The sequence below is a fragment of the Pseudorca crassidens genome, chromosome 3, assembly GCF_039906515.1.
Source record: "Pseudorca crassidens isolate mPseCra1 chromosome 3, mPseCra1.hap1, whole genome shotgun sequence".
NCBI lineage: Eukaryota > Metazoa > Chordata > Mammalia > Artiodactyla > Delphinidae > Pseudorca > Pseudorca crassidens.
In genome coordinates this window covers 57479978-57504469 of record NC_090298.1, presented here as the reverse complement: position 1 = coordinate 57504469, position 24492 = coordinate 57479978, and the positions used below count along the sequence as shown (strand labels likewise).

The 24492-nt window shown below is 45.8% G+C and overlaps 1 protein-coding gene across 1 annotated transcript; it reads right to left on the bottom strand.

The window, feature by feature from the left end:
* Window positions 1-13480: 13480 nt before the first annotated feature.
* Window positions 13481-23722, bottom strand: TMEM171 (transmembrane protein 171). The gene is made up of 4 exons (XM_067730974.1): window positions 22834-23722; window positions 19971-20677; window positions 15922-16063; window positions 13481-13757 (listed from the first exon to the last, which is right to left on the bottom strand). Exons 2-4 carry the CDS (start codon window positions 20608-20610, stop codon window positions 13562-13564), a joined length of 978 nt encoding a protein of 325 aa, XP_067587075.1. The 5' UTR covers window positions 20611-20677; window positions 22834-23722; the 3' UTR covers window positions 13481-13561.
* Window positions 23723-24492: the final 770 nt, after the last annotated feature.

Genomic DNA, 24492 nt, shown 5'->3' with positions numbered 1-24492 from the left:
CCCACTGTTCACTGTCTGTCTTGTCAGCTTAGTGAGAATGCTGTATACTGTTTGCATCCCCCTCCCTGGGCTGGGAATCCAGCAAATGCCTCTGGTAGAAAACCTACATGATTGTAGGGCTCACCTTGTTTGATTCCTTTCACTCTGTGCTGCCATTTACTTCATGTCTAAAAACAATTATTTCATATATCCAATGTTCTAATTGTGTATGGCAGAATGGCTAGCCAGTACTACTTATTCTGTCATCAGTGGAAGCAGAGGAGTCATTGGTCTCATTTAATTTAGAACAGGGGTCTAAACTTTTTCTGAAAAGCAAGATAGAAAATATTTCAGATTGCTGGGCCACACTGTTTCTGTTGCAATCACTCAACTGTGACACTGTAGCACAAAAACAGCCATAGACAATCCATAAGCTAATAAGTGTGACTATGTTCCAATAAAATTATATTTACAAAAATAGGCAACTGACCTGTTGGTCATAGTTTGGCAACCTTTGATCTAGAACAGTGCTTCTGCCCCTTTTCTCCCCATGACATAGACTTTTTCAAGAGTCCAAGCCAGTCATCTTATTGAATTCCCCAAATTCTAGATTCATCTAGTTATTTTCTCAAGGTACTGTGTAATGCATTCCTTCATCCTCTATATTTTCTATAAACTGTTAATTAGGTCAAGGGGCTTCATGAGAGTCAGGTTAAGTATTGGGGGGCAAGAATGATTTCATAGGTAATGTTGGGAATATTAACCTTTGAAAAAGCATCATCTAAGTTGATGCAACTGCACTTCAATCATTGATGAATTCCTTCACTCACCCATCCATCATCCATCCATCCTCCATCCATCAAGGAGGTTCTACAATGCGCTAACCCTCTGCCATGTGTGATGCTGAGTGCTCTGAGGGATATGGTGATGCGGTCCATTCTTCCCTCAATGATTAGGTGACAGAAAAGCACAGTGCTAGAAAAGCCAGTGCCTCATTCTGTCTTTCTGGGTCAGAGCCAAAGGGCTCACTTTCCTGAAATAGTTGTAAAAATACAGATTCACCAACCCCTAAGACCCAGTGAAATAGAATCTCTCAGCAAGGTCCAGAAATCTGCATGTTAATCAATTCCATTGTTAAAAGAGGTCAAAGGAAAGCAGGTTGTGATGAAAGTTAATTCCTAAGGGGAGAAGCCATCCACCTGGGAGGAGGCTGCATTTTCCTCTGATCTACCAGAAAGGTAGACATACTGGAGAGCCCAGGGGTCTGGCAGTCCTTCAGTTCCAAGAGGAAAAGCATCCAAGCCTTGGGGACTATGATGAGTTTAAAATATGCCACAAATTGTACGGGGTACCTCTCTTCAAAAGGTAAAAATTAATTCCTCTCCCCTTGAGAGTGAGCCAGACTTAATGACTCGCTTCTAACAAATAGGTTATGGTGGAAATGATAATGTATGACTTCAAGACTAAATTCTGAAAAGCACTGCAGCTTCCCCCTTGCTTTCTCTCAAACCTCTTGCTCCAAGGGAAGCCAGCCATCATGTTGTGAAGACACTCCAGAGGCCCTATGGCTGTCCCCAAGGAGAGCAACTGAGCCAGCATCAACTTGTCAGCCCTGTGAGGGACCATCCTGGAAGCGGGCTGTCCAGCCCCCAAGTCAGGTCAGAGGACTGTGGCCCTGGCTAACATTTTGACCACATCCTCCTAAGAGACTATAAGCCAGAACAACCCAGCTGAGCTGCTCCTAAATTTCTGACTCACAGAAACATGTGAGATAATATATGTTTGTTCATTTGGGGATAGTTTCTTATGCAGCGATAGGTAATTAATAATACAGAGACTTCACACATGGTTTTAGAACTACGGCTGGGATGGTGCCGGTGAGCCCCATCTGCCATTCCATTTGAGGCAGCCAGCTTGAGAACGTCACCACGTGGGGCTCTGCGTGCTTTCCTGTTGGACACATGTATCTTCTCAACTGGCTGCTGACCTCACAGTGAAACTCCCAGGCAGAAACCTATACCCGGCCTCCAAAGAATCAGGAGTTGGAGCATCCACCCCCTGGGTGAACTGTCCATTGGAGACGATGCCATTACCCCTTCCTTACCCACAGAGTATTCTTTTGAGACTTCTGTTTGAATGGAATGCAGCTGGGCAGCCCCACTCCTGACTGGGGAACAGCTTTTCTCAATGTAGAGCCAACAGCACATGTGGGTATCAGAACTGCCATCTTTGTTGCGTTAACACCGTGTTCTAACAAAACCAGCTGACTGGTCATGATTTTGAAAAATAATGAAACATTGCTTTGGTGCCAAAGTTCTCTAGTCAATTTGATAGGACCTATGAAGAAAGGCTACATTTTAAGGGATCACCAACATTTTTTGGTTTAGAGTGAGTTTTGGGGTGAGGCAACCAGGGAAAGTATTGTGATGTTTCCTGTTGGTTTGATTTTGTGTTTTATTGGGTTGGCCAGAGGTTTGTTTGCTTTTTTCCATAAGATGGCTCTACTAGCACTTAGTTGTCTTTAACTTCATTCAAAACAATTTTTTTAGATTGTATGTGACAGCTGTCATATCAGCGTGCATTTAAAAAATGACTTAACAAATTTGGTGAATTTTTGTGTAGCCACTTCAATAGTGAAAATGGAAGGAAAAAGCAACATTTTTGGCATATTATGCATTATTATTTCAAGAAAGGTAAAAATGCAACTGAAATGCAAAAAAAGAGTCGTGCAGTATATGGAAAAGGTGCTGTGAGTGATCGAACGTGTCAAAAGTGGTTTACAAAGTTTCATGCTGGAGAATTCTCGCTGGATGATGCTCCACGGTCAGGTAGACCAGTTGAAGTTAATAGCGATCACATCGAGACATTAAATGAGAATAAGCAACGTTATACCATGCGGGAGATAGCCAACATACTCAAAATATCCAAATCAAGCGTTGAAAATCATTTGCTCCATCTTGGTTATGTTAATCGCTTTGATGTTTGGGATCCACATAAGTTAAGTGAAAAAAACCTTCTTGACCATATTTCTGCAGACGATTCTCTACTTAAAAGTAATTAAAACGTTCCATTTTTAAAGCAAATTGTGACAGGCAATGAAAAGTGGATGCTGTATAATAATGTGGAACGGAAGAGGTCGTGGGGCAAGCGAAATGAATCACCAAAAGCCACACCAAAAGCCGGTCTTCATCCAAAGAACATGATGTGTATATGGTGGGATTGGAAGGGAGTCCTCTATTATGAGCTCCTTCCGGAAAACCAAACGATTAATTCCAACAAGTACTGCTCCCAATTAGACTAACTGAAAGCAGCACTCGACGAGAAGCGTCCAGAATTAGTGAACAGAAGATGCATAATCTTCCATCAGGATAACGCAAGATCGCATGTTTCTTTGATGACCAGGCAAAAACTGTTACAGCTTGGCTGGAAAGTTCTGATTCATCTCCCATATTCACCAGACATTGCACCTTCGCATTTGCATTTATTTAGGTCTTTACAAAATTCTCTTAATGGAAAACATTTCAATTCCCTGGAAGACTGTAAAAGGCACCTGGAACTGTCCTTTGCTCAAAAAGATAGAAAGTTTTGGGAAGATGGAATTATGAAGTTGCCTAAAAAATGGCAGAAGGTAATGGAACAAAAGGGTGAGTACATTGTTCAATAAAGTTCTTGGTGAAAATGAAAAATGTGTCTTTTATTTTTACTTAAAAACCTAAGGCACTTTTTGGCCAACCCAATATATCTCTCTAATAGGTATAAGTAAAAAGTTACTTTGCTTGCCTCAAGAAAGAATTGAGTTAAATTAAAAAAAACAACAACCCCAAACCAGACTACAACCCAATAAATAATGAGCAAAGAATATAAACAGATAGATCACAGAATAGTCAAAAAGCTCTTAACCTTTGAAAAGATTCTCAGTGTCACTCCTAGGTAGAGAAATGTAAATTAAAACAGCCCCGAAATATGATCTCTTGCCTAGCAGATTGGCAAAAATCCAAAAGTTGGATTTGGACAACACATTCTATTGATGAAGCTGTTAGGAAATAGGCACTTTTACATATTGCTAATGAGACTGCAAAATGGCAGACACCTTATGGAGGAAAATTTGGCAATATCTAACAAAATTACACATGCATTTACCTTTCAAAGTGGATCATTTCTAGAAGTTTGCACTGAAGATGCACCTACTCAAATTAAAAACAACATAAGCACAAGGTTATTTATTGTGACATTATTTGTAATATTAAAAGATTAGGGGACTTCCCTGGTGGTGCAATGGATAAGAATCTGCCTGCCAATGCAGGGGACACGGGTTCGAGCCCTGGTCTGGGAAGATCCAACATGCCGCAGAGCAACTAAGTCCGTGCGCCACAACTACTGAGCCTGAGCTCTAGAGCCCGTAAGCCACAACTACTGAGCCCAGGCGCCACAACTACTGCCGCCCACACACGTAGAACCCGTGCTCTGCAACAAGAGAAGCCACCGCAATGAGAAGCCCACGTACCACAATGAAGAGTAGCCCCCGCTCATCACAACTAGAGAAAGCCCACACACAGCAAAGACCCAACGTAGCCAAAGGAAAAAAAAAAAAGTTTAGGAACAACCTAAATGTCCATAATAGTTGAACAAACTGTGGTATAGTCACATAATGGGGTACTATGTAGCTAATACCAAAAAAAATGAGAAAGAACTCTCCATATGGAACGATTGCCAGGAGGTATTTATTAGATGAAAAAAGCCAGATGCACAATGTAAAATGGATGGCTAGTGGGAAGCTGCCGCGTAGCACAGGGAGATCAGCTCGATGCTTTGTGACCACCTAGAGGGGTGTGATAGGGAGGGTGGGAGGGAGGCTCAAGAGGGAGAGGATATGGGGATACATGTATACATATAACTGATTCACTTTGTTGTACAGCAGAAACTAACACAACATTGTAAAGCAATTATACTCCAATAAAAATGTAAAAAAGAAAAAAAGCAAGGTGCTGAGCAGCATATATTAGTATATAAATAAATAAATAGATATATAAAATACTATATATTACACACTCCATATTATTATATATAATATATATTATATGCTATATATTAGTATATATTGTAATATATTAGCATATTGTATACCATATATTAGCATATATATTGCAATATGTATTATTATATGTAAATATAGACTGTATATATGTACGTACATAGATATAGATATATATGTGTATATATGTATATATGTGTGTATATATATACACGTGTATGTATATACACATATACATATATACACACACATATATATATATACACATATATATCAACAAAGAAACACTGGAAATATATATCTGAACCTAATCAAAATAATGATGACCTAGAAGGGGTGGATGGAACAGGGTAGATAAGAAAGGGGTAGAAGCAAGCCTTTTTTTAGCACATCGTTTCAAATAGTATATGTTTTATGTGTTCAAAAATTAAATTAAAATTAATCTTAATACTGAATATTAACGGGAATAAATGACCCTAATTGTATATCAAATCAGTAACATAAAAGCAAAGAAAAATAATTATCTAAATGACTTTCAACACAGTACTCTAAGTTTACATATGTGCTTAAGTGAGATATATTTTAAGGATCTAAAAACTTCAAAAAATCTTTTACTTTACTTAGTAGTTTTTGTTTTTTTTGTGGTACACCGGCCTCTCACTGTTGCGGCCTCTCCCATTGCGGAGCACAGGCTCCGGACACACAGGCTCAGCGGCCATGGCTCATGGGCCCAGCTGCTCCGCGGCATGTGGGATCTTCCCAGACCGGGGCACGAACCCGTGTCCCCTGCATCAGCAGGTGGACTCTCAACCACTGCGCCACCAGGGAAGCCCTACTTAGTAGTTTTAATGGTAGTAGTATTGAATTGTAATTCAAACAGAGAAGGAATTCCAAAGCCAGCAACCTACTATGGAAAGAGGAGACCCTTATAGAAGCTGGACTGCAATTCTGGCTTTTTTCCAGAGCAGAAGGGCACCCCAGAGATGCGCTAGGACAGGAGCAGTGCAGCGACCTGCCCAAGGCCACACACGTCTAACCAGGTGTGAAGTTCCCGCCCTAGCACACAGCCATGAAGGACACAGACCCTTTGAAGGACATCAGGCTCTGTAAGATTCCACCCGTGGATTGCAAACAACTGTTAGTGTTCATGGAGTGGCAGCGGGAAAGCAGCTCAGCCTGGTCTGGCACCTGCAGAGCTGTGCTCTGGCTCCCACCCTGCAGACTCCTATGGGAAAACTCCAGCTGGACAAAAACGGCTGAGAGAGCAGAGCTTCAGGGCCTGAGGAAGGAAATCTTGGAGCAACTTAGCACCTAAAGGCCTAAAGGAAGGCAGGAGCACCAGAGAGTGTCTGGTGGGGCCTGGGAGACCTGACAGACGGGGAAGTGATTACTTCCTACATGGGGTCTGGGCCACCAGGAGGACCCTGAGCTTGAGGAAGAACTATAGCCCTTGTAGAGACAAGGACCTCCCCAAGCCTCTCCATCCTGTGGAAGAGACAGGCCTCTGCCTTTGTGAAAACTCCTAATGAATAAGCCATTTGGCCACCCAGCACCTGCAGGCAGGACTCACTCACTCTTCAGAGGCCTTTAAGGAAATGTCTTACGAGTGACTTGGCACAGGACAGCAGTAGCGGCTCATCCACGCCCACCAAACTGGCCTGCCCAGCTTCCGCACCTTCAGGCCTGCGCAGCCTCCAGGAGAACACGCAGAGCAGTTACATCACCGCCTACCTAACCGCCTTCCTCATCAGGTTGCTCTCTGCCACCCTGCCCCATCCGGGAGTGAGGACATGAAGTCACCCTGCGCTCCCAGCATGGGCCACACCCAACCAGAGGGCTGGGCACCCTGCTGAGCGAAGCAAGACGCAGAGAGCCTATCCAAGCAGTCCCATGCTTCGCTCAGCAGGAATCTCCGCCCTCCCCCTCCCCCACCAAAGCATTCCTTACTAGCGAAAGCTGCCTGGATATCATCCCCTCTGTTCCTGTTGGGGTACTCAGATTGGTGGCAGCATGCATGATACTCCAGGAATTCCAGGTATGCAATACCCCAGGAGGGCTCATGGCATGAAGCAGCCCAACCATGCATGGTTGCCCACTAACAGAGGACATTTCACCCCTCCGGCCCACTCACCACCCTCTCAGGGTGCTTCCCGACCTCTCTTTCCTTTGGAGAAGCTTCTACACCAGAGGCTCAGGGATCTGCGTTTCCTGTGTCCAGGGTGGCAGCTGGCAGAGCCCAGTCTACCACACTGACTGGTCCATCAGGGGCTGGAAGGCGCTGAGAGGAAGGGGCCCTGTCTGAGGCAGTTTTCAAACTTCTGCCCACTTGGACAATCTCAAGCATTTTCCATTTCAACCCAGCTAGTGTTTTCCTCTACTCTGCCTTATCCTGATAAACGTCTTTGATGCTTCCAGTTGTAGACATGTAGCCGTTGACCTCTTCCAACACAAAACCATGCCTTCCTTAAAAAATGAGTCCAAATTTCCCCAGTCTGGAAATACAGGAGGAAAGGGCAGGTGACACGACCCTGCCTTTGTTTCCACACTCCCTTGGGGCTCTCTCATGAATCACGTGCAGAGTTGCCTAGAAGGCTAGCACTGGGCATTTGTGTGAAGCCCCCATCAGCACTGGGGTCTAACTGGGGACCCACATCCTATCCCTCAAAGACCTTTAGCACAGGCTGGGATGTGTAAACAGGACCCTCCAGAAGGCCTTGAAGTCACAAACAAGGAGCTCATAATCCCAGATAATCTAGCCCACAAGCTGCTGCTTCCACAGTTTCCCTCTGTTGTCCTCACAGGAAGTGTTTCCCAGATTCCCAGACAATAAACTTTACCCCCCTGGAGATTAGGCCAGTCTGAAATGGGACTCAGGAGTTTAACTTTTTCAACAATCATCTTGATTCTTATCATCGTGGGTCCTTGCAGTTCCAACCAAACTACCATCTCTCTTCTGCCCACCTAATGCTGCCTTCTGAGGTCTACTTCCTATCTCTGGATGCATTCCTTTCCTGTGACCTTCCCTGGAATAATGACCCCCTTCAGGAGAAACCCACCACTCACATGGCCTCAGTCCTCTACATATTAACTAGAAGGCCAACAGTCACATCGCACAAGGTTGTCACAGAGCCCACCTTAACTTCTGTTTTTTAATTTTTTAAAAATTGAAGTACAGTTGATTTATAATGTGTTAATGACTGCTGTATAGCAAAGTGATTCAGTTATACATATGTACACATTCTTTCTTTAATATTCTTTTCCATTATGGTTTATCATAGGATATTGAATATAGTTCTCTCTGCTATACAGTAGGACCTTGTTGTGTATCCATTCTATACATAAAAGCTTACATCTGCTAACACCCACCTCCCACTTCATCCCTCCCCCAACACCCTCCCCCTTGGCAACCACCAGTGTGTTCTCTACATCCGTGATTCTGTTTCTGTTGCATAGATAGGTTCATTTGTGTCATATTTTAGATTCCACATATAAGTGATATCATATGGTATTTGTCTTCCTCTTTCTGACTTACTTCACTTAGTATGATAATCTCTAGTTGCGTCCATGTTGCTGCAAATGGCATTATTTCATTCTTCTTTATGGCTGAGTAGTATTCCATTGTATATATGTACCACATCTTCTTTATTCATTCATCTGTTGATGGACATTTAGGTTGTTTCCATGTCTTGGCTATGGTGAATAGTGCTGCTATGAACACAGGGGTGCATGTATCTTTTTGAATTATAGTTTTATCTGGATATATGCCCAGGAGTGGGATTGCTGGATCATATGGTAATTCTATTTTTAGTTTTCTGAGGAACCTCCATACTGTTTTCCACAGTGAGAGCACCAACTTACATTCCCACCAATAGTGCAGGAGGGTTCCCTTTTCTCCACACCCTCTCCAGCATTTGTTATTTGTAGACTTCTTGATGATGGCTATCCTGACTGGTGAGAAGAGGTACCTCATTGTAGTTTTGATTTGCATTTCTCTAATAATTAGCAATGTTGAGCATCTTTTCATGTGCCTACTGGCCATCTGTATTTCTTCTTTGGAGAAATGTCTATTTAGGTGTTCTGCCCATTTTTGGGTTGGGTTGTTTGTTTTTTTGTTGTTGAGTTGTATGAGCTGTTTGTATATTTTGGAAATTAAGCCCTTGTTGGTCTCATCGTTTGCAAATATTTTCTCCCATTCTTCAGGTTGTGTTTTCATTTTGTTTATGGTTTCCTTTGCTGTGCAAAAGCTTGTAAGTTTGATTAGGTCCCATTTGTTTATTTTTGTTTTTATTTCTATTTCCTTGGGAGACCGACCTAAGAAAACATTGCTATGATCTATGTCAGACTGTGTTTTGCCTATGTTTTCTTCTAGGAGTTTTATGGTGTCATGTCTTATGTTTAAGTCTTTAAGCCATTTTGAGTTTATTTTTGTGTATGGCGTGAGGGAGTGTTCTAACTTCATTGATTTACAGGCAGCTATCCAGCTTTCCCAACACCATTACTGAAGAGACTATCTTTTTTCCATTGTATAATCTTGCCTCCTTTGTAGAAGATTAATTGACCTTAGGTGTATGGGTTTATTTCTGGGCTCTCTATTCTGTTCCATTGATCCATATGTCTTTCTTTGTGCCAATACCATACTGTTTTGATTACTGTAGCTTTGTAGTATTGTCTGGAACCTGGGAGGGTTATGCATCCTGCTTTGTTCTTTTTCTTCAGGATTGCTTTGGCAATTCTGGGTCTTTTATGGTTCCATATGAATTTTAGGATTATATGTTCTAGTTCTGTGAAAAATGTCATGGGTAATTTGATAGGGATAGTGTTAAAGAGGCCAACTTTAAATGCCCTTCTCCTCACCCCACTCCAACTTTTCAGATGGAAATTGGATGAACACATACTTACCTTCCCCCTCAGCTTTCATCCTCTGAAAACTGTTCATTGGCCTGCCCATTCCTCCATAGCTCATAGAAATGCCAAAGGGACCTTACCTTGTCCCTTCAGTTTCATTAGAATTTGTTGATTGGGTTAGTCCACTTAACTGATCTCCAGGGGAGGACAAAGATATCACAAGAAGGGGTTTTCATAGTGTAGAGGCAGCATGGTAGTACCTGGCGTGGGAAGTTCCACCTGAAGTTGCCGACCTCATCACTATTTTCATACCTCCCAATGCCACAGGAGGAAAATCTGGAGTAAGATTTCTTATGCTCCTGATAACGTTTGGTATTCAAAACAATACATGAAAAGATGCTCAACATTATCAGTCGTTAAGGAAATTGAAATCAAAACCATAATGAGATACCACTTTGTACTCAGGTGACAATAATAATAACAGAAAATAAGTGGTGGTGAGGATGTGGAAGAATTGAACTTTTGTACAGGTCTGGTGGGGATATAAAAAGGTGGAGCCTCTGCAGAAAACAGTGTTCAGTTCCTCAAAAACTTAAAGTTCACGTATGATCCAGCAATTCCGTTTCTAGGTATGTACCCATAAGAGTTGAAAACAGGTACTCCAACAAATACTTGTACATGAATGTTAATAGCTACACTATTAACTATTTGGGACTGGAGCCCTGAAATGCAACACTCTCTGCAGGTACTTTGTGGGAATTTTGAACAAGATCTCTGGCCAAATGGAAGTATATGATGCTGAATTGTTCAATATGCAGCTGCTGTTTTCCGATGAATCAGTTCAGAGTGAATCGACACTAGAGAGTCACACCAAATCTTTTAGAGAAAAGATGGATTCTTGCATTGAAGCCTTTGGTACCACCAAACAGAAGCGGGCTCTGAACTCCAGGAGAATGAACAAAGTTGGCAGTGAATGTTTGAATAGTGCAGTTGCTAAAGCTGCAGAGAGTATAATTGATACAAAGGGTGTGACTGGTAAGCAGCTGGAACTTGGGGTAAGAGGCTGCTGGTAGAAAGAGCTTTCCTTTCTCTTGAGATCTTTCACCTGCCCCACAGATGGAAATGATTGGAGTGAGGGCTGGATTCCTTCCTGCTTCTCCCTGAGGGCCTTCTTAGGAGCAGACTCTGGAAATCATAAGAAACATCTGACATGGCCTGCTCTCAGTGAGCTCACAGTCGAGTAGAAGAGACAGACATGGGAACGGTTATGTGCCCTCTGTGTCCTTGGTGCCAGGGCTACAGCCTGCAGGGCACAGAGGAGGGAGACGGCCTCAAGTCTCTGTGAGTTACAGGGGGGTTTTAGTCAAAAAGTCTGATGTGATGATGATGAACTAGCCTCTAGAGACACTTTGAGGTCACTGGATCTTTTTCTTTTCCTAAATTCTTCAGCAGCTTGAGTATTAAATTGTATTATTTAAAAAAAAAATAGCTGCTTTAAAAAAACCACGTGTCTCACTACAGCCAGAAGGCTGACACAACCCAAATGCCCATCGTGAATACACCGTGGCACATACATACGTGGAATATTATTCAGCTCCAGAAAGGAATGAAGTACTGATACACATTACAACGTCGATGAATCTCTAAGACAGCATGCTAAATGAAAGGCAGACACAAAAGTTCACATATCGTATCATACGACTTATGTGAAATACCCAGAAAAGGTAAATCTACAGAGACAGAAGCAGATTGGTGGTTGCCAGGAGGTAGGGAGGGGGGAGGGAGTGGGGAGTGACTACTTACTAGGTATGGGGTTTTATTTGGGGTGATGAAAATATTTTGGAATTTGATAGAGGTGGTGGCTGTACCACGTCGTGAATTTAACGAATGCCACTGAATCGTTCACCTTAAAATGGTTAATCTTATACGATTAATTTCACATCAAAAAAAAGTTAACACATATAAAGAAAATAAGTGGCAGACCACCAGATGGGTTTTCAGGAGCTATCATCCTTTGCCAGAACCTTGATAGGCAAAGAATGCATCTTCGTATGACTAAATGATTCGTCCCAGCTCAGCTGCCCACGATTCAGTTCTGCAATAAACATCTCACGCTTGGGGACCCCTTTGATTGTCGTGGCTTCGTCTGTTCCCACTTGGCTGAACACTGCGGAGACTGATGGAGGTAAGGCAGACTTCCCCAACCAGAAGGTCCAGCTTATACCTAAGCATTGCTAACAACTACCATTTAAGTTTACTAGCATATAAAAGTAAAATGACCAGTTACAAACCCTAGCTTTGAGCCATTAAAAATGCTCTTGATTATATAGGAGAATTCGTAAGTGTTTAATTCTACCTAGAAGTTTCAGCTTAATCATTTTAAGCAAATAACAGAAGGAAGGGGTGATAATCTACCCTTTGTTCTAATACGAAAATGTGAATAATGAACCTTCCAGGAAAAAAAAAGCAGAATTTTAAGAGCAGTTCAGTCTAATAGATGTCCAGTTTAGAAATAGATCAGTCCTTCTGGTACAGACTGTTACTCCTGATTTATTGCAGTGGCAATTCCCATGAAATCAGTCATTACTTCAGTTAAACTATTGGAGCATTAACGCCTTTAAATTCTGCTTTCAGGCACTTAAATGCTGGATAATACTGATTTTGATGGGGATGACAGCTTGTGGTAAAAGGCCTAAAAAGTTCATTTTTGCTACATCAAATTTTGTTAACAAAAATGCTAAGTTCCTATAGAATTTATTTTTTTCCTACAGACTTTAGATTCTAAAAATCAGTTTTTCCTGGGTAGAACTGATAATACTTAGTGATTATTTTTTAAGGTTTATATCTAGAAGTAAATAAATATTATTGCACCCAACTATACAAACGCTTTTGTTCAGCAATAGCTTTATAAGAATAAAAGTTGGTGGTCCAGACAGTCGGGCACCTTATAGTACAGAAAGACTCATCCCTCATGAACCTCTCCAGGGGAAATCTAGTTACCAAAGTGCCCCAAGAAATTTCTTCTCCAAAAATGTCACATCACTATAAGAAGGCTTTAGGATATCAGTATGCTGGTAACTGCCCCAGTGAAAATTACCTAGTTACCCTAACTACCTTCTTTCAGAATGAAAAAAAGAAAAAAAAGAAAAAAGGAATAGGGAAAGGAGGAAGAAGGAGGAGAGGGAGAAGAAAGGGAAGAAGAGGTGCAAGAAATAATAAAGAAATGAGGAAAGTAATCTGGTTTCTCTGCCCCAGAAGCAATGAACATTGGAAACCCAATGGGCCAAGCTAAACATTAACCAGTACTTTTGGTTGGCCTTTGACAGCACAGGGTAGAGATATGCACCTGGCTTTCAGAAACTAGCTAGATGGGTTCAAAGCCCAACCTCACCATTTAGAAGCAATGTGACCTTGAATAAGTTAATGAGCCTTTCTGAGCCTCTGCTTTTTCATCCACCAATGCGAACGATCCCACCCACCTCCCAGAGTAGGAGGCCTCAATGAGAGAAGCATCTTAGATTCCCAGCCAGAGGCATGCTCCCCCTCCTGTGGTATGAAGCATTGACAGCTTAATCTGGAAGGTTTGTTATTGATGTTGATACTACACCAGGAAGTCAGGACATAGCCGATTCTATTGTATTTTTTATTAGAAAAACAAATTAAATAGTGATTGATTCTATAAAAAATTGAACTGGAGTCCATGGCTCACGGTGGGGAAGGCTCAGAAGATGGAGACAAGGATGTGGGGGCAGCAGCTTCTTTTTCTTCATATCTGGGAGGCAATTCGGATGAGAGACAGGGAGTGTGTGAGGTCTCAGAGGATGAAGCAGTCCCAGAAATAGTATATATAGATTCACAGTCTCTATCAGAGGCTGCGCCTTGGCCCTCAGGAGTTGGGATCCTATGAAGAAGGAGAGAGAACATGAAAGGGAGCAGAGGGACTCAGTCACATGCCTTAACTACCAGGTTCTTTTCACATGTTTAATTAGATGCAGTTGGAAACATTTGCAAGGGTCTCCAGAGTAATTTCTTCCATATTCTATTCTGCATAGATATGTTTTGATTTCTTACCCCTTCCTGTCCTTAGAGCTCATGGTTACTTTAAGACTGTCTCACTCCTGTTGTCATTCCCCTTGTCATTGAAAAGACGTAGAGTACAAACACATAGCTGCCTTCCGAAGAGAACATGCACACACACAGTTACTCTTCTCTGCTACAACTTGAAGGAAGGCAGGAAGACGTACTGGTTAATGGAGTGGGGTCTAGCAAAGGGCAGACCTGCATCTGAATTTCCACTCTGCTGCTTTCTAGCTGTCTGATCTCAGGCAAGTTACTTAACCTCTCTAAGCCTCAGTTTCCTCATCTGTAAAATGGGGATGATGACAGTGCCTACCTTCTAAGTAACTATGAGAATGACCTGAGGTAATGTAAGAAAAGGCAGACTCTGGCATAGCAACAGCCGTAGGAGTAGTTTTTAGTAGCCGTAGAAATAGACATTTATTTTAGGGCTCTGGGAAGTTCATCATTGGAGAAAAGAATATAAAAATTCACTAAGAGAATTCTACAAATGTCCAGAACCTAACCTCCCTTTCACCCACACAGGGGAACTCCTGCATTCATCCCTGGTCAGATCTCCAGCTCATCACCCGGTTTGAGGTACAAGAACACGGGCCGTGAAACATGAATGACCAGGTATGGCAGCCCCCATCCCTAGCACACTCGTGACATCTCTCATGTCCTGCTTCTCAATGCTTTCAAAAATGCACGTGTCTTAAGTGTCTCAAAAGCCACTTTTCACTGAGGCCTGCTTTGCCCTGTGAGATTTTCCAGTGATCCTACCTTCACGTCCTACACCCTGGTTTCCCATGTGGGAAGGTGCAGAGCCTTTTCCAGCCCTGCTCATCCCTGACACTTCCCAGAACTCCTTCCTTTCATGCCTTCCCCGCCCGTGGATTCTCCACAGGCCTCTGTCGCCTTGCCCTCTTGGTTTCAGCAGCCTCTTTGCCATTTCATCTCCAGTACCCCATCTCTCTCCCAAGACCTGGCCCATCCGGTCTAGCTCAAAGGCCCACACCTCGCTCTCCCTCTACTGCAAGCCAGCTCACCATCTTCTCCCACTTACACAGGCCCCGTCTCTGTCTTCCTCAGTCAGGGACATTCCCTGTCCCTGTCACTCACCCTTGACATCATCATCTCCGCTCTTCATCCCTGTCGTCCTCCACAGCAGACATCCTCACACACTCCTCCCTTTCTGACCACCCCAGCCCCAGCCCCATGTTCAGCCTGTCCATGAGAGAAGGCTTCCTCTCCGGTCTGGTCACCCCCAGCCTTTCCCCATCACGAGCTGTGCTAACCACTGCTCGGACCCTGTGGCCGTGACTCCACAGCCTTCAATGGCATCCCTCTGCCTCAAGGAAAAACACTTATATTTACACTGTTTAATCTGACCCCAGGTACGCCTCCAAATTTGTGGTATGTGGAAAGCATGGGGGATGGGGATGGGGATCTCGTATTTCTCTTCGGTCAATCTGAGAAGGCTCTGAGGCCCAGGGAACAACTTAATATTGAGGGGAGAAGCCTGGCGTGGTCAAGTCAGGGTGCAGGTTGATTTCAGCCGGCCACTCGAGTATCTCCATTAGATACTGAAATGCTCTGTACCTGCTGGAGGTCCCCGGGGACCCTCACCCCTCCCACAGTCTAAAGCAGCAACGCCTAACTTAGCAGGGGCCTCCTGAGTTCTGCTCCAGCGCTCGGGACGGCTGATGGGTTTGTGCAGCATTTTGAGGGTCAGCCCTGCTAGGACCACATAAAGATGCCTGGAGAAGGCTTCATGTGAACCCGGCATAACCACTTTTATAATTTTTAACTCGTGTGCCGCCCAAAGTTTCCTGAAAAGTACTAGGAATATTAAGGCAACGATTCTGGCACAATGTCAGCCAAAAAGATACTCATACTTGGATGGCTACACCTCTACCATAGCCTTGAAGCTGATTTGGCCTGAACGTAGACACAGGCCTGAAAAGGTTAAACTTTCCTACTCTTGACGTTCAAACGGGAAGTCTTACCTATAGTTAAAAATACTGTAATATGAAGGTGGACTTTCATTTGGGAGCCAACCGTCAGCCCCAGGACTCCGAGTAGCTGCAGAAACTGAAGACTCAGGAAAGTAAGGTGGTGGAGGAGGTGGGAATATGATCACGGCATCACCTAAGGAAACACAACATTTCATTGACGATAGATGAGTACTAAATGCAAGCAAATGAGCAACAGCTAAAGAAATTAATTATATATTTGGCCCATCTATAGAAAAGGTCAAAACACCAGAATTTAAAAGTGAGCCTATCCAACTCACAGAGACGGAGAGTGGAGGTTGCCAGGGGCTGGAGGCTAGGGCGACTGGACTTAGTGTTTAATGCAGGCAGGGTTTCTGTTCAGGATAATGAAAAACTTCCGGGAATTGATCATGGTGGTGGCTGTACAACATGGTGAATGTACTTAATACCACTCTACACTTTAAAATGATTAAACTGGTAAATTGTATGTTGTCTATCTTGCCACATGAAAAAAAAAACAGTGGGCCTACATTTCATAGCAAGTCTGAGCTAAAGCATTTCTGTGAAGCATTTGCTAACAATGTTCCTTACCTCCCCTGGGATGTCTGCTGCTACAAAGCTTTTCTCGTTTTCTACTTACAATTTTAATTCTTCAAAAGTTAGCTGTTGGATAAAGTGCCTCCACTCCTCAAATGCAGTTTCAACCTCTGAACAAATGACAGTACAGCCACAATACAGCCCATCATCCCTATTTCCATAGTTGTGGTTTATGCACGTGAAGAGTTTTTTTTTATCTACCAATGTTTCTTCCAAGCTTTACAAAAGAAAGTCAAACTCAAAGAAAAGCTAGGGTTTTTTTTGTTTTGTTTTGTTTTGTTGCATTTCTGTTGGTACTGTTCGCTCCAGAAGACATCCCTGTGTTTGGGCGAGGAGAACTGGGGACCAGATGCAAGCTCTAATTTGATTCCAACACAAAATGTACCAGATGAGTTGCCCAGAACCTTCTAGAAATGAGGTCTGAGGGTGGCCTCTGATAAGCTGGCAGCACCAAATGACAGCTCAGGAAGAATGAAAGAGGAAAGAGGACTTTACTTCCCTGCAGGGAGGAGACGGTTTGTACTGGTAGCAGAGCTGATGCTCACCTAGGTAGCTGCAGGGTTCTCTAGAGTTACCGGGGTTCCACTTGCCAGTTCCCACCAAGTGTGGCCCTGAACAAGTTACGTGCCCTCTCTAAGCCTCCCTCAGCCACCACATCTGTAAACGGCAGGCTGTAACTGTACCTGCCTCAGAGGACAGGTAGGAGGACTGGATTTGCGCGCGGGGTTAAAACGGTGCTGAGCACGGAGCAAGCTCTCTCAACTGTAACACATCCTCAAAGGGACTTTCTTCACAACCACCAGCAAGTGGCACCTATGTGCATGTCTGAAGAAACATTCCCCACTGGCAGTCTGGCCAGTGGTTCCACTCTCCACCTCCCCAGAGGTAACTTAGCCCTGCAGAAAATGCATTAACTCCATCTCTCCTTCTGCAAGGAGATGGCGGTTCAAGCTTTTAATATACATCGCTAACCGAAGCTGGAAAAAGCATAGTGGTTGTCTTGGGATTCTCACTGAATTTTTTCAGAAGGTCTTCGTAGGTCAGAGGAAGGTAGGTTGAATGTTCACTTTAATTATACATTGTAGGACAAAGGATCTGGAAACAAGCCTCTAAAGCAGGCTGATCACCTATCAAACACAGACAAGGAAGTACTCAGAGTCTCCAGTTATCTCTGAGGCTTAGCCACCCCTCTGCCAGGTCAGCTCCCAGCCCTCCTGCTCTCCCCGGAAAGTCCCATGCCCCTGGGGTTTCCCTTCCACTATGTCCTGAAAGACTTGATGTCCTCTGTGAGTTGACCACACACCAGCTTGTGCATCCAGGGTCCAGCACTAGGTGTGCCCACAATGCAGATATCATGCATCTTGGTTTCTCTCTTCTGTCTTCCATTCTGGGAAGAGCTGCATTCTGGCACTTAGCCAAGGACTGCCTCTTATCACCCCAATTTCCCTCACAAGGCAGAACTGACCATTGACAGACAACGCCTGGAGTCTTAACAACCGTGCTGAAAGGCACGATTTCTAAAAACGTAAACCCTATTCCATAATACCAAAGGAGAGAAAGACAAGGTGCCAGATTTTCACAGGTTTGATAGGACTTACACGGTTATGTGGAAAAGATTTGAAACTATGCAGTGCCAACATCAGGACAGAACCGCCCAGGAGTCACTCCAGCACAAGCCCTGCTCCCTGCCGCCCCCCATTCCAACCACCAGGAAGAAAGCTGGGCCCCAAAACTCCCGGATGGTAAACCCAAAGGGCACACCTTGAAATGCTCCCAACTAAGTGGAAGGCCGTGAGTGTCTCATGAGAGTATTTACTTGGACCCCACCGTGTTCCCTGAAAGAACTAAGAACGTCTATAATATTGGGTGAGGCCTTTCGTCATGTAACAACAACCCGGGACACCTGGTGAAGGATGACGCCTGCAGAAACAGAATTACAGCAAGTGCCTGGGGAGGGCGCTATGCAAGGGCCAAGCATACGCCGGCCCACCGCCTCCGTTAGGGTCCTGGCTCTGCCGCTTGCTAGTTTGTGACGTTGGGCAAATTACTTGGGATCCCTGAGCCTTGGTTTCTTTATCTTTAACATGGAGACACTAAGAGCATCTGCCTCAGTGGATTGTTGTAGGTGTGAATGAATTTCACACAACAGGCCCTTGACGAGTACATGCTAAAATACACCTAGATGGGTATTTGGCCCAAGAATAAGCCCTATATATTTGTTTGCTATTATTAACATATAACTGATATCGATGTTGTCACCGTAATTATATAAACGCACAAATAAGGAAGTTGGGAGCTTCAACCCTGGCTGAACACAAGGATCGTCTGTAAATCTATCTGCCCTTCCTTTCTGAGGCCAATACCATGCAAAGTCCACAGCCCAGGGAATCCCCACAGTGAGTACCGCCAGCTCGACAGACAGCCCCACCCGCGAGAAACATCTCACTCGCCACCTTCCTTCCCTGTTCCTTCCATGGTTTCTGCTCTGTAATCCTCTTTGCCCGCCCAGCCTTTTACATGTTAAGGCTGTGGCTTCAGAGTGGGAGACTGAAATAAAACACTGATTTGCAAAAATGAGCAGTGGTGGGGGTGTTTTGTCTGTGTGAACGTGAGGCCAAAGCTACTGGTATGGTTCTGTGGGGACCTGACTCTGGGAAATGGTGATCCAGCTCTTCTGCAGATCCCTGGGGACCCGAAGGGACACTCTGTAGGCACTCCATGGAGGAAAGAAGCGACAGGTGCTGTCATGTTTCATCTTTGTCTGTGCCACTGCTTCCAAACCTTGCTCTGACCCTGAAGCCAAGGATGAAATTACAGAAAATGAAGAATGATGCAGAAAACAGTACAGAAGACTCCCTCAGAACATGGAAGACCGATGGACTTGTGACAGATTCAGAACCCTAGATATTAGTGCTGTCAGGAATCTTAGAAATGCAGTGCCCATTTTATAAATACATAAAGTAAGGCCAGGAGAGGTTCAGGACTTCCAAAGACAGCCAGTCAGGGATGAGAACCCACATTTCCAACAACCAGAAGTGCCCTAAGTGTTTGGTGTGAGAATAACAGGGGAAACAGGGTCACTTGGCAGGTACCTGGGGTTTTAGAAGGCTCCCAGGCTTTCCTCAAGGATCCTCTCACTTTCCTCTTTATTTGCTCTGTGACCTTAGTCAAGGTCACAAGTTAATGTCCCAATGCTTTTGCTAGATAATAAGGAATGGCTGGGAGGAGATGATGTGCTCAAGGATTCTTATGGGGATAAGTACAGCAGCAAAACTGTGTCTGTGTGCATCTGCGTGCGTGTATGTGTGTGTGTCTCTGTGTGTGAGAGAGAGACGCACACACAGGGACAGGGACAAAGAGAGAGAAGGAGAAAGAGAATCTAGGCCAGACCCGGAGCAGCTCAGTGAAGCCTTGATGCTACAGCTATGGTGATATGAACAAGAACAGGAAGGACAGCCACCCACCTACAGTGACCTGGAAGGGCTCCATGTTCTGGGTCTGTCTCTCTTCACTTTCAGAAGCATCCTGGCCCACATTCGAGTTGTTTCTCTTCTTAACATGGGCAACCACGAAGAAACACAATCCCACAAGCACAATCAAGGGTCCCAAGATCTGCAGGGACAGGAATCCACAGATCTGGGGCTCTGAGTCAGCAGTGTCTGTCTCATTCAGCGGTTCCTGCACCCAGTCTGAGCCACACCCGGGGACCCAAATGCCCAGTACGCTGATGAGCATACCACTCGTCAGGAACAGAAACCCAAAGATGAGACACTGGACGAACTGGCGGCTCTCCCCACAGAGGAAGGCTCGGTCGGAGGCCCCCCGGTTGCCTCGCAGGCGCTCCTCACTTCGCTGAAGTCGTGCCCGGGAGCGGGCCAGGACCACAGCCCCCAGCCCAATCACGGCACACGCGGGCCCGGAGATCTTCAGCACCATGCTACAGTCTGGGAGGGTTTCGTATTGGCATGCCTGGAACCCAAAGATGGAGAGCAGGACTCCCACACACAGCAGGATAGCACCGATGACAAAAAGGAAGAAAATGAGCTTGGTGACACGCCTGTCTCCCTGGACCCCATCTGGCTCGGCAGCAGCTGCGGGAGACATGGCCAGAAGAGGCCACTTCCCCGAGGTGGGTGGGATGTGTTCCTTCCCTTCAATGGTTTCAACAACTCTGCAGACATAACCAAACACCAAATTAAAGTGCGTGCAGGTGTTCCTGACCCGCCCTGTTCTTTTTCCCAGATCACACTAGGATGAAATCACAGGGAACAGAACTTTGTGCAACTGATACACAGTAGCACAATGACCTGGTTCATGAGTCAGAGGAACTGGCATTCAGAAACTCCTGAACACGTAATTTTATAAAGATATGCAAGAAGGGCAAATGCAATTACCATGCACCTAAGAGTATCTTGAAAAATCAAAACCCATGCAACAAAAGTAAATGGGTGTGGCTTTTCCTGTTATGAGCCTTAACAGACTCACTTCCCCAGGCCAAAAAAACCCAAAACCCAAAACATAAAAACAATGGTGAGTGAAGGAAGAACCACAGGGATTGTTTCTGATTTACAAACAGCCCATATTTCATCACAGCTGCTATGAGTATTTCCAAGTCGGTAAATTTTCGTTCAGTACCTAACTTTCCATTTCCTATTTTAGACCGCAGCGACTTTCCATTCCCTGCTTTATCCTAAGGCTACATCTATGGGAGACCCAAGTTTCAACTGAATGGGAAGGCGGTTCAGGAACACAGTGAGTTTGGTGGATTTTAAGTTAATTCTGTCAAAATGTGACTCTTGAGTTCTCAAACAGGCACACATTGGGGCTGCCCTGAAATCTGGTGGCCTGGCTGCTTGGTTCTGGGATAACCCAGGGGGGTCTGGTAGCACCTTGTCCCTCAGGTGGGCAGGTGGCCTCTTGCTCACCCTCTTCCGTGGTGCCACCCACTTACACAAAAATGTTGAGACCCAGTTAAAAATAAGCAGCCGATAAAATCACCAGTCACAAAACACTAAACAGCAATAGAACTTGACTCTGAAAGAAGAGTATACATGAAATCAAGTGGCAAAGCACCTTCCATAAGACCACCCAAGCCCGGTACTTCAAGGCTCTCATATATTAAATGTATCCCGAGCAGTGGGTAAAGAATTGTCTACCTTACACACCCTGACTTTATTATCCAGTTATCTTGTCTTACTCTAATGACTGGAATATTTTTCCAGGACCCTTCAAGTTGGGGCACTCAAAAAGACAACCCAAGTGTAAAGAACATTCTCACTTGCTCCAGGAAAGAAAACTTTTAAAATCTTTTGTGCCACTTGCATCCATGGTCACGTGAAGGAGCTCAAGATTGAGTCGCTAAAGCCAAGGCCATCTTGACAAACCCAAATCATGTCCAAGTAGGGTCAGGTTACGTAAAGAAAGGAAACAACTGGTCTTATGCTAGGAAGTGCTTTTCCAGGAAAAAGTAAGATACAATCAGAAGGAAGTTGGAGAAAGAAGGAAATAGAGGTGGGAAACAAGCTTTCGTGTTAAACTTGGACAAACTATATTTATGAAGATGTAATTAAGCGGAAACAAACATTTAAAGTATTGCACTAATTAAAAAAAAATTCTGAGTCCTGTAATATCTTTTGCTGGTCTGAAGATATGACTGAGGGGTGACTCTCTGCCACAAAGTCCTATCAGTTCATTGTACCTTGGATTGAGACCTGGACTTTGTCGTGAGTCACAAGGCTTCAACTGCCTTAAGGCAAATTCCCCAATACTAGTAAAGCCTAAAACTGGATTTGTAGCTTCCTTTCCATGGACTAGTGGACTAAGCACCTGGCATAGGTGTTAATCCCCCATCCAAAATAGTATGTGGGTAGTTCGTTCTCTCTCCCCTCCCCGCCCCATAGATGCGCTCACAAACTGACTCAGAGACATCTGCGCTAATAGGAGATTAAACCTTTTCCAAATACCAACCTACATTTCATTTCCCCAAAGCCAAATTCACCTCCCCAACGCTGTTTCCCAAAGGACATTTCCAAATCAGCAGCATGTCACCACGTCCAAAGCTCTCTGTGTTTGGGTACTGACGCAGAGAGGCACAAGTCCTTTACGGGAAAGAGCCTGGTGGGTTTAGAGAGCCGGAGCGCAACACCGGAGCGCAACACCAGCCCGCAGGGCTCGGCGCGCGGCCCCCGCGGACGCAGGTGCAGTGCGGCTCCTCCGCGCTGCGCCGCTCCTCGCTCCCAGCCTGGCCCCCAAAGCTCAGTGCCCGCCCCGCGGCCACAGAGCGCGGGCTCCCGGGGTGCAGAGGAGCGCGGGGCCGGGAGCGCTTACCTGAGGCTCCGTCCTGCGAGGGCGCTGTCTGCGCCGGCAGTCGGCGGGCAGCGCGGCGCCCGCCTCCACCCGCGGCCTCCCGGGCGGCGGGCCGCACCGCACACTCCCACCTGTGTGTCCCGGCGCAGAGGGCGGGCCGCGCGGTGTTTACGGAGGAGGCGTCGCCGGCGCGGGCAGGGCAGGGCGGACTGGCGGGAGCTGGCCGGCGCCGGGTGCTGCCCTTCGGGGTCCAGAGGCGCGCCCGGCTCCGGGGTGGAGAGCGCGGGGCGGCGGACCGGGCGGCTTCCGCGTCCGTGACCGTGAGCGCGAGGAATCCGGGAAAATGCCCCCCACTCCGCCTCCTCCTCCTCCTCCTTGGCCCGTGGCCCTGCGGGCACGGGGCGGCAAGTTGGGATTCTCCTGGCTGTCCCAACTCGCGAGGCGACGGTCGAGGTCCGGGCGGCGTGAAGGGAGCCGGTTCCCTTCCGGGCCGAGAGCCCAGAATTTGGGCTGGGGTTGGGGAAGAAAGGGCAGCGCCTGCCCCCCCTCTTCGGTGTGGCCGCCGCCCAGGCAGGGGTCCCCGCGTTCCCACCGCCGCGCCCTCTGGGACGGGTGCACCCGGGGACCTGTGGCCCTCCTGCCTGTCCAGAGACCTTGGCTGGGGTCACTGGGGCTAGCCCCTCGCCGCGAGCTCCCCGACGAAGAGGTTATAGAGACACCAGGTCACAGAAACGTGCGCTCCATTAGCGTGTGAGACAAGGGTCGTCCATGCCCGAAGCGTACAGGCATCCGGTCCTAGCTCCGAGACTCCCACGTATGGTCTTCACGGTTATCGCAGTCCCGCGTTGCCATCGAACCCCCTTCCTGGTTCTCAGTCGCTAATGATTTGCCGGACTTAAGCTGCTCACTTTCTCTGCCCTTGAACTGGGCGTTTTGGGATGGGTTTGCTAATCCCCGTGCTATTTGTAACCTGTCCCGTGACACGTGACATGGAATCAGCTGTGCCAGTTTCCACACCAGAGGTCAGGGCGCTGTGAAAGGTGAGTCAAGAGCTCAGCCCAAAGTGGGGAGCGCCATGAGCCCTGCGGCCTTTCCCATCCCTGCCACTTCTCCCTGGAGTCCTATCCACTTTGCCTGAAATCAGCCCAGTCAAGAGTTAACGCCAACTGCCTTAACCTTTTGGAAGCGAGAACACCTTGCATACCTGATACAGCAAGTTGTTCCCAGTCGTTTTTCACTGCAGTAAAGAAAGAGTTGGCTTAGCTGATTACAGAAGGGAGAAGGAGACTCAAAGAAGGGCTCACAGGGAGGCAAACAGGGAAGGGTGTCCACCTGGGTTCTGCAGGTTGGCGGGCTGGCTGGGTAAGACAGGGCTTCGTAAGGGAAGCAGACTGGGCAGGGTCTAGTGGGAGGGATTTGCTGGGCCACTTGCCCCAGTGGCCAAAGATTATTACTATCTTGAATATCAACACCCCTTGCTCTGGGCCAGGTTCTGTGTTGCCTGCTTTACCTACATACAGCCTGTGGTTCTTCACTGTGTGTCCCCAGCAACTCAGAGAAGGTTGCAGGCAGAAGGCAATAGGGGAGCTAAAACGGTCATTTTTCAGCTGAGGAAACCACAGCCCAAAGATGTAAAGCGATCTCCACAGATGGTTAATGTGGAGCAAGGGCCTGAACCAG